The 9,548-nt window shown below is 40.3% G+C and overlaps 1 protein-coding gene across 1 annotated transcript in view; it reads left to right on the top strand.

The window, feature by feature from the left end:
- Window positions 1–9,548, top strand: part of CACNA2D3 (calcium voltage-gated channel auxiliary subunit alpha2delta 3) — an 889,480-nt gene that overhangs the window by 623,483 nt on the left and 256,449 nt on the right. The window contains exon 13 of the mRNA XM_025197140.1: window positions 3,048–3,181. Within this exon, the coding sequence (XP_025052925.1) occupies window positions 3,048–3,181 (134 nt within the window). The remainder of the gene's footprint in view (window positions 1–3,047; window positions 3,182–9,548) is intronic.

The raw sequence follows: 9,548 nt of genomic DNA, 5'->3' as shown, positions 1-9,548 counted from the left end.
CGAAGAACTCATTGAAGAGCTCTGCTTTTTTCCCTGTGTCAACCACCAACTATCCTGATTTGTCCTGCAGGGGCCCTGTGTTGCTCTGAGCTTTCCTTTTGCCCACTATATACCTGAAGAAGGACTTTTTATTGTCCTTGATTGTTGAAGCCAGCCTGAGCTCAAGCCCTACCTTGGCCTGTCTAACTGATTCCCTGTAATAGTGCACCAGGGAGATATATTCCTCCTTGGTGGCTGCTCCCTGCTCCCATTGCCTATACATCTCTTTCTTTGCCCTCAGACTCTCCTGGAGTTCCCTGTTCAGCCAAGGGGGCTTTTTTGCCCCCTTACCTCCCTTCCTACATAATGGGATAGACTCCTTTTGAGCCCCAAGGATCACTCCCTTGAGATACCTCCAACCCTCCTGGACCCCCATAAGCTCTATGTTCTTGAGTGTATCCCCTCACTAACTAGTCTTCTAAGCTTGCTAAAGTTGGCCCTTCTGAAGTCCAGCACCTTAGCCCCACTAGTTACTTTACCCACCCTTCGCTGGATAGTGAACTCAACCAAGTGATGGTCACTATCTCCCAGGCTACCATGAACTCACATGTTCCCCATGAGATCATCCCCTGTTGCTAAGACCAGGTCAAGCAAGGCGCTACCCCTGGTGGGACTAGACACCACCTGGGTTAGTTGGAGCCTTTCCTTGTATGATTTGCTCTTCAGGCCTGTAATCATATGAGTGGTTCTTCTCTGGACTCTCTGAAGTTCTGGATGCATAAAATAAAAGGTAAAGTTAGCAATCTGCTCCTAATTTTAGTAATTGTGCAAGGTTCTCCCATCTGTAATTTCCTCTTAAATTGTGACCTCTGTGGGTGCAGGGACTATCCATGTGTATGCTTAGTCTATACATTGCCTGGCTCCTCTACAGTTCTCTGACTTGGAATTCTAGGCACTTCTGTAAGAGAAATATAAATAGTAATTTTCTCAAGTAAAAGATGCAATATATAATACAGAGCACCAAAATTCAATTACTTCAACATTTTAGAGGTGCTTGCCTTCTGCAAATCAGCTCTTTTAAGGTATCTCAAGGAGGGAATGCCAAAATTGAGGTCCTCAAAATTACCTTTGAAAAGTTATGCTGCTACCTGTAACATGAAACGTGCAAAGTTCTTGAGTCCCTGATGGAAGGAAGACCCACGTTTTTAACTGGGGAGATCCAACAAGTCATAAAAACGAAGAGGTTGGTGTTTGAGGAAAGGTTAATGCATACTACTATTTCCCAGTGACACTCTAGGCCAATAATTCATGAAAGCACACTATAGTTTTCTTTATACCCATCATATGTATGAAATGTAGATTTCCCAAATACACGTTTGCCAATTAAAGTTATATCAATCATTGCACTTCAGTGATGACAAAGCTTTGAAAGCCCCAGCCAAAAAACATTTTTTAAAGTGTTGCTTAAGGTTGAGAATACCTATCAGTATGTTACTATATGTACAGAACACCATGGTTAGTAAATAAAAATAAAATTTAAAATAAACTAAAAATACAATGAAATGGATAATTAATGCTGGAAGAATGAGACTCCAAAGTGAAAGTGATCAGATTAACTTAACTCTGCCTTTTCAATTGAGCACTGAATATATGCACCAAACAAAACAGGCTTTAGACCTGATTACATGCCTATGTGTGTCTTCTCTGAAGTGTGTTTTTCAGTATCACGTTACTGAGAGTCCATAGTATCCTTCCACTGTTTGGGCCTATAATGAAAAGTAACCAAGCTGTTTGTCTAGTCAGGAGTATCTTCCTTTGTTCTGTTTTTCTTTTCCTTTTGATGCTGCATGGTGACAAAGATGGCTGGAATTCAGCCCTCACTTTGGGCTAGGTCATGGTAATATCATTAAGGCCTTAGTAAACTGAGGTGTTGTGGAACAAATATGCTGAAAAAGAAGAGAACACTTATTAAAGCTACCTGCTTGTAAGAGGAAGCTTGGTGAGCTACCTGGCTCCTTCAGAGTGCAGTTTCTTCTCTCACTGTTTGTGAATGTAGAGGGGAAGCAGGGCTGTGGCTGCAGCTAGTTCCTGATCCTTTATTTATTGATTGATTTATCGGTGAATTGCTTTTAATTAGAGCAGCTCCTCTACTTCCCTGAAGTGTAACTTCTGGTTGCCCATTCAGTAGCAACCACAGTTCAGTATTTTAGGTCTAAAAGTAAAGTTTTCTGGTTTTGAAGGTCATCAATTAACTGAAACTTCTTGTTTTGGGTGAGTGAAATAGCTTGAGTTAATGATTTCCTCTGAGTATCCATCTATGGTACTTTTATGGCACCCTTATTACAGTATTTGAGTGCTTCATGCTCTTTGCTCTATTTATCCTCACAATACCCATGTGAGATTGGGAAGTCCTATTACCTCATTAGGCATCTGGAGGACTTAAGCATCAAAAGATTAAAGCCCAGATGTACAATGGCATTTAGGTGCCTACCTCCCATTGCAATTAATCAGAGTCCAAATCATTTTTACATCTGCAGTGCACAGATCTGGAATGATGTACCATTGCTATATTTTCTCAGTTTAACCCATATTCAAGTCTGTAATGATACCTGAACTAGGTAAGGTGTGCATGTCAGGGTGGGGGCGGGGAGGAGAGGAATCGGAGGGGTTATGATTTGGGGTATTAGAAAAGTTAATACAGCTCTAATTATTATAAAGCAGCTACCATATGAAAATATCCCTGAGCTTCTACTTTACTATGAAATAGCAAAGCTGTCTTGGAACTGAACATTTAGGACAGGCTGTGCAATGGTGTGTAACAGTCTCAGGCATTGAGCCTTTCAGGACTAACACACAGTTTCACAGACTTTTGCTTTCACAAATTAATACTGGTCGAGGCTGTTTCTCATCTGACACTGTCTCTCTGCATTTCTCCTTTGGAGATAGATAAATAGAAAATGTTGCATACATAACATGCATCATGCATTTTATTCATTGTTACAATCTGCCTTAATTTATTCCACCTGTTTTATAACTTTATTTATTTATTTATTTATTGGTTTTCACAGGGTTTTTTACTCAGATCTCTACCTTAGCTGATGTGCAGGAAAATGTCATGGAATATCTCCATGTTCTTAGCCGACCAAAGGTGATTGACCAGGAGCATGATGTGGTATGGACTGAAGCATATATTGACAGCACTGTAAGTCCACATGAGAAAATGTTTCCTATATGCTCACAGCACAAAATGAGGAATTAGAATCAAAGCTCTTTTTGTGGTTAACAATGTTAGTTGTGAACTTGATTTCCATTATCTGAATGTGCCTCTGCACAGATTTTGACTTCCGTATGGTTTGAATTAACTAATTCCAGGTAAAGCACTTAGGAGGTATTTACATTTTCAAATAACTTAGCAATTAGAAGTCAAAGCCTAATATGTAGTGCCATCATTGTCTTTATGACCATCAGATGTGTAGTTCGTTTGTCAGAAAGTGGAGTATAGATTACCAACTCTGAGTAATCATTGTTGTTTCCAAATGCTTTTCAAAATAGGTAAATGAAACTATATCAAATTACAGTCTTCCAGGAATCATTAATATGTCTATTGTGAAAATTAGGCCAATGACCATATGACTACTGTAATGCTTTACAGAGAAAAATATTGAAATGCTGCACAAATTAACATTTAAAACAAGACAAACTTATTGTCCTGATGGAATTTGGTGACTTTTTACCTTATTGTTGTATAATTTTTAGTTTAAAGCTTTGGGAACAGTTAAATTCAATGCAGATTTTCTGTTTTGGAGAGAAACAGCATACTGTTTTTAGAATATATTTTTGGTAAGTTGCATATGATCTTTGATTTCAGTAGTTCTCTCAAGATTTCTTTTTATCTTTTCTTTTTTCTTTTCCTCATGTGCCTAATTAGGAATAACAAACTATTACATATATTGTTCATGTACCTGGAGATGTAACATAGTCTTAATTTAGTGCAAATATTTAGTGCTATATATTGATTATGAATAATAGAAAATTACAGGTCATAATCAGCAAAAATTATTTATTGTTTTAACTGTTTTTCAACCCTCATAAGAACAGGGCAAGCTGAGAGAACCCCATCAGGTGAGCTCAAACTCACTTTTTCTTTAAAGAAAAAAAAAGGTTTAAACTTTGCCAGAATGCAACACCTCCAGCAAATTTAAATTCAAATCAACAGAAAATCTTCCTGAAAAAGAAATAATTACAAATGCAATTTTATTTCAGTCTTAGATTTACTTAAGTCTTTCCTTTGTTATTCCTTAGTTGTGGTGTTGGATCAAATAATGGAAAACAAATATGAACTACAGTTACTATGGAGAAACAAAACCCCATTTGGAAATGTTGTCCTGGAGGGAATTCACTTATTTAATATTTCCTGTTTGTTTGTTTGTTTGTTTGTTTGAGGCAGAATTATTTCTAAGTAGTACTTAAAAGCATGGGTTAATCCACACTCTCCTTCATCCTCTTTTCACTGAACCATAAGGCAAAAATACTTATTCTTACAGTCCCCTTATTCAAAACATTTTTTGAAAAGGTAGAATTTAAGTTTGTGCCTTTTTGGTTCTTGTGCATTTCTTGCTTTCTTTCATACACTTTAAGTAATAACTAGTCTTGTTTGACATTTCCATTAACATTTCCTCTTTGAATTTCTGACAGTTTTTTGGGAAACCTCTCTGTAAATGATGTCTTGGAGGTCAACTCTGATTCTCATGTTTGTTGCTCTAAACTTGGATAAAACTGCTGTTTATTCTCTTTTCCTTTCTTTCAACAAAATCCGGTTCAAAATGCTGTTGTTGAATAAATTTTATGTTTTACACTCTGGTCCCCATTTCTTTCATGATTTGAGAGGAGAAAAACTGGAAAGATTAGCTTAAAGTTCAGTACTTCTCCTCTAGATAAGTAGAGATGAGTGGAAAGCATCGCATATAATGGATAAGCAGGAGGAAGTAGGTAGGTAGTAGTGGCACTGGGTTTATGACCCAGATACCTTGTTCTGGGCAGACCCAAACCCTCAGACTGACCACAACCTCTCCATTTGATAATAGGCAAATTTTATTGATACACAGTTGTGGCAGGGCACTTTTGGGTACCACAGTTTCCTGGTGAGGGGATAGCGGCAGAGTCAGCCCAGTGTTTGGTGAATTGGCTGGTCACCATCTAGATGAGAGCTGTGGAAGTCCCAAGAGGCTGTGTGCTAGCCAGTCAAGGAATGAAAGTAGTCAAGCCTAATGGCCTACATGGTTGCTCGAGGGAGCAGGGCAGGTTGGGTGTAGCCCAGTGAGGGGCAGCGTGCAAAAGGCCCAGTGAGAGAAGACAGAGTGGAATAGGCTCCAGTGGGGTGGGGGGAGGCTGTATGAGTCCCAAATAGGGTACTATGTGAGAGACCCAACAATGGAGTTTGGCCTGGCCTCAAGCCAGAGCTATAATAATAAACTGGATCCCATCTGCAAGGCATGGGACATGGTAAGGGAATGTCAGAGTCATGCATAGTGCTTTCTGGCATTGAGGCATTAAAAATAGGCAGTCTCCCACATTCTACACCAGTTTGATAAAACAGCAAGTCATGGCAGGTGGGACGGGTGAACTGCCCCATACAGACAGGTGGGTGGGCCAATGCTGAGACCTGGCCTTTAGTTGGCCCCCTGTCACAACAGTGATAGCAGATAAGAATAATGTAAACAATTCTGTATCTACCAGGGCTTAAAAGGTCACGGTATGTCTGGCCAGTAGGCAAGCTTCGCTCTGAGGTTCTCTCTTGCATATTGGATGTCAGCAGCCCAGAGATTGGAGGCTGAGATCCATTCCCCGCCCCGCCCCCCAACTGGCAGGGTGGGTGAGGGAAGCTGGTGGTGTGCCCTCAGTCCATGGTGGCCCTGGGTTTCACTCTCAGGGACCTTTTACTGCTCTGAAATCCCTCCTTTTTTACTGTTTGCCTCTTCTGATGACTCTTCATCTTTGGGCATTGCTGATCAGTTTCCCTGTGGTTGTCATAGTGTCCACATTCCGTCCTGTCAGCATATTCCTTTGTTTCACAAACTTATCACATGCGCACATCCTAATTTGGGCTTTACCAGTTTCTCCTAATTTGGTCCATCTACCAAAACTGGAAATCCCAAGGGCTCTGCAGCTGGGCACTGTGACCCAGCCAACATGGCAGAGACCCTTATCTCTGTTATGGAACAGTGTGATACATGTGTTCAATTTCCTAACCTGTGTGTCTGCTTCCTGCTTGCCTGTGTCAGACACAGTGGACCTTGAAGGACACTATCACAAACAGTCTTCTAGAAATCAGTTAACCCTTGCCATTGCCCTGGACCATTGTTCTACTGCGTATCTACTTTTATCTACAAGCCAGTTCCCAAAAGCAAACCTCTAAATGCCATTTTCTAGCCATCAGATAGTAAATAGGTAGTCAGTTTAGTAGGTAGTAAGTTTAAAAACTAATGAAAGGAAGTTCTTTTTCACACAGTTCATCACTGAAGTGCTGAACTCATTGCCACCAGATGCTGTGGAAGCTGATGGTTTAGCCAGATTCAAAAAGGGATTGGACACATTCTTGAAGGAAAGGGACATTAGTAACTATTGAATAGGGAGTTATGAATGCAGCGTTTGAATTAGAACTTTCTAGACCTTAGAAGTTAGAGGTTGCAAGTGAGACAGGAGCAGTACAAAAATCCCTCATGATACCCAGTTCACTCTCCCTTTCAGCATCTACCCTCTGCTGCTGTGTGACAGGGTACTAAGCAAGATGGACCTGTGGTCTGACCCAATAAATGACAATTCTTATGTTCTTAGTATATACGAAGTAAATGCAGTATATACAGGTCAATCGCGTCTTACGCAGGGGTTAGGTTCTGAAGTCAGCGCTTAGGTGAAAATCGTGTATAGTCAAATCGCGTATTACCGTGTCAGCAATTTGACTAGTGGTGACTGCCTCTGCCTCCAAAACCTCCCGCTGCTGCCGCAGAGCCATGCTTAGAGCTGTGTGAAAAAACCCTGGTGAAACAGCAGTTGTCAAGGACTTTCTGTGTGCCCCAGCACAAAAGCTTTGTGTAAGTCTCAGAGCCAGTGTCTTGGTCCCGCTAATATGCTTCCCCTGCATTGGTCACTAGAGGTGCTCAGGTTGTACCTAAAGCTCTACCTACATATTGCTTTATGTGCCTGATCATAAGAAACTAGTTGCAATGCTTCATTTAATTAGGGATGGATTAAAAAGTAAGAGAGAGAGTCCAGTTTAATTTTTGAAGATGAACTGGTTTAGGTATTAGCTGTTAACTGTCAGTGCAAGAAAGGATAGTTTGGGAAGATGGGTATACAGTCTCCCACCCAGAGGTATAATTATAGCAATCCTTTATTGCTCAGGGTAGGGGATGCTAGAAAGCCATGGTGTAGATTCCCTCTGTAAATTGGTGTCTGAGACCAGTGCCCTGCTCACCCTATACTACTTCTTGCACTCCAGTGATCCTTAGTCATAACAATGGCCCCTTCGGGCCAAAGATAACTAGAGAGAAATTGGAGTAGGTCTACTAAGAACTTACCTACAGCAGGCATGTGGAGGGACAAAAGTGGCCTTTTTCTGTATGTGTAAAAAGATAAAAAGCAGTTGTACCTCAGAGTTTTCATTTGAAGAGAGAGCACAGATTTACCTGATAGTGAAATTTGGCCAATCCATGCCTTTGTCAGTTTTTTATGATGAAAAATGGTACTCAAAATGTTTAAAGCACATAAGTATAATACTTTGCCTGCAGTTTCTTGGATGCCAAGCCTTCTAAGCCTGGCTAGCAGCACTTTGTTTGGTTGGCTGCAATAGAAAGAGCTTCTTAGTTTTCAGACCAAAAGTAAAAAAGTTGGACTGTTAACTGAAGAATGTTTTTCTTATTTTATAAAGTGTAAATTTTAAATTTTTGTTCGGACACTGCTTGTATTAGGACTGCTTTCCATTATTCAAATGTGAAGAGAAACCACTTCTCCATGGTATGCTCAGGACCTATGCCATTGCTGGAAACTATCCTTGTTCTTGAAGAATGGAAGAACAGAGACAAACTGGAGTTCCAGCTGGAACCAATATAAGGAATGCTGGAGGGAGGGACTAGGAGAAGAATAGAGAAAATGTTTAAAAATATGCAGTTTCCTACCTTTTTTCCCCCTTTGCCTGAGACTTAAAAGAGGTAGGCTTATTAGGGCAGGGTTTCATATAGCTCTGGTGATCCAGCATTACCATCAATATACTCACTCTTTGCAACCAAGCTGGGGTTTTCATTTTCATGCTTTTGCATATTGCTTTCTTGATTTTTATCATGTAATGGGACTTTTCAGGCCTATGATAAGAGGCACATAATTAGTAATTTGAAACATTTCTTCACTAGGGTACTACTACCTAGGGGTGTTGAAAATGCTAGGCTTTGTGTCATCATTGCAAAAATCATCATTTTGAATTGTGCCCATCAGAGCTCTGAATTGGGAGTGGCCAGAAATGATAATAGTCTTTCAGACTTTGCTCAAAAAAATACTTTTTCTTCAAACTAATCTGTATCTATTTGAGAGAACAAAGTGAGGAGTCTTTCATGGTGGCATATGTGAAATGTTAGGCTATTATTAGCTTTCTCCTTTTTCAGTAAAACAATTAATATTTTTGTCACAGAAACTGGGTATGTACTACAAACCCATGCTAGTATAGCTACATCATGTGGAGTATTGCTAAGTGATCTGTGACATATGGCCTTGTCTGATTATTGTTTCATGTTACACTTAGCATATGTAGTATTTAAATTATAGTAAACATTATGGGTGCTTGCAGATGTCCCCCACAACCCAACCACCACAAAATAACACTTTACTTTAAACTCAGCATGTTCCTTTGCCAAACAGAAAAGGCAGCACATTACTTCAGCCCAGCTTGCTTGGTGTCTGTAAAGATCCGGCACTTTAATAGGGCTTTTATGGCACTTTTTTCTAATAGCTGACTGAATCAGCTGCTGCTAAAAGGGCCAAAAAGCCCCACTGAAGCACTCGATCTTTACAGATGCTGCAGAGCCAGCCTGAAGTAATGCACTGCTTCTTCCAGTAAAGTGGTGGGGGGTGTTGTTTATTAACATCTGTAAGCAACCTATAATAATATGACTTAGAGAGTTTTTGACCAGTTGCATGGTAATGCTTACTGCGATTTAAACACAGAATGTAGTACTCCACTGGAGTCCTGAACCGTTTTGGTCTCGGCCCTGGGATCCCACTGAAGCTGGTTCCAGACATTGGTGGGGTCCCAGGGCTAAGACCAAAAACAGGCTGGGATCTCAAAATCAGCTGGGATCACACCAGAACTGGTTTAAGACTCCAATGCAGTAAGGAGGCTGGAAACTGAACAAACAGGAATTTATTGGGTCTTCATTTTGGAACATAAAATGGCAGTATCTTAAAAATGTACTCTGCCTCTGAGTCATCACAAGCTGGACAACTTGAGTCCATGTGGATATGTATGAGCGGGATTCTTTAAATTCTCTCATAATCCTTCATTTATATCACTCTTTCCTCCT

Source organism: Alligator sinensis, unplaced genomic scaffold (assembly GCF_000455745.1).
Source record: "Alligator sinensis unplaced genomic scaffold, ASM45574v1 scaffold391_1, whole genome shotgun sequence".
In the NCBI taxonomy this organism is placed as follows: domain Eukaryota; kingdom Metazoa; phylum Chordata; order Crocodylia; family Alligatoridae; genus Alligator; species Alligator sinensis.
The sequence above is the reverse complement of the archived record's forward strand: the minus strand, read 5'-3'. Positions and strand labels throughout refer to the sequence as shown.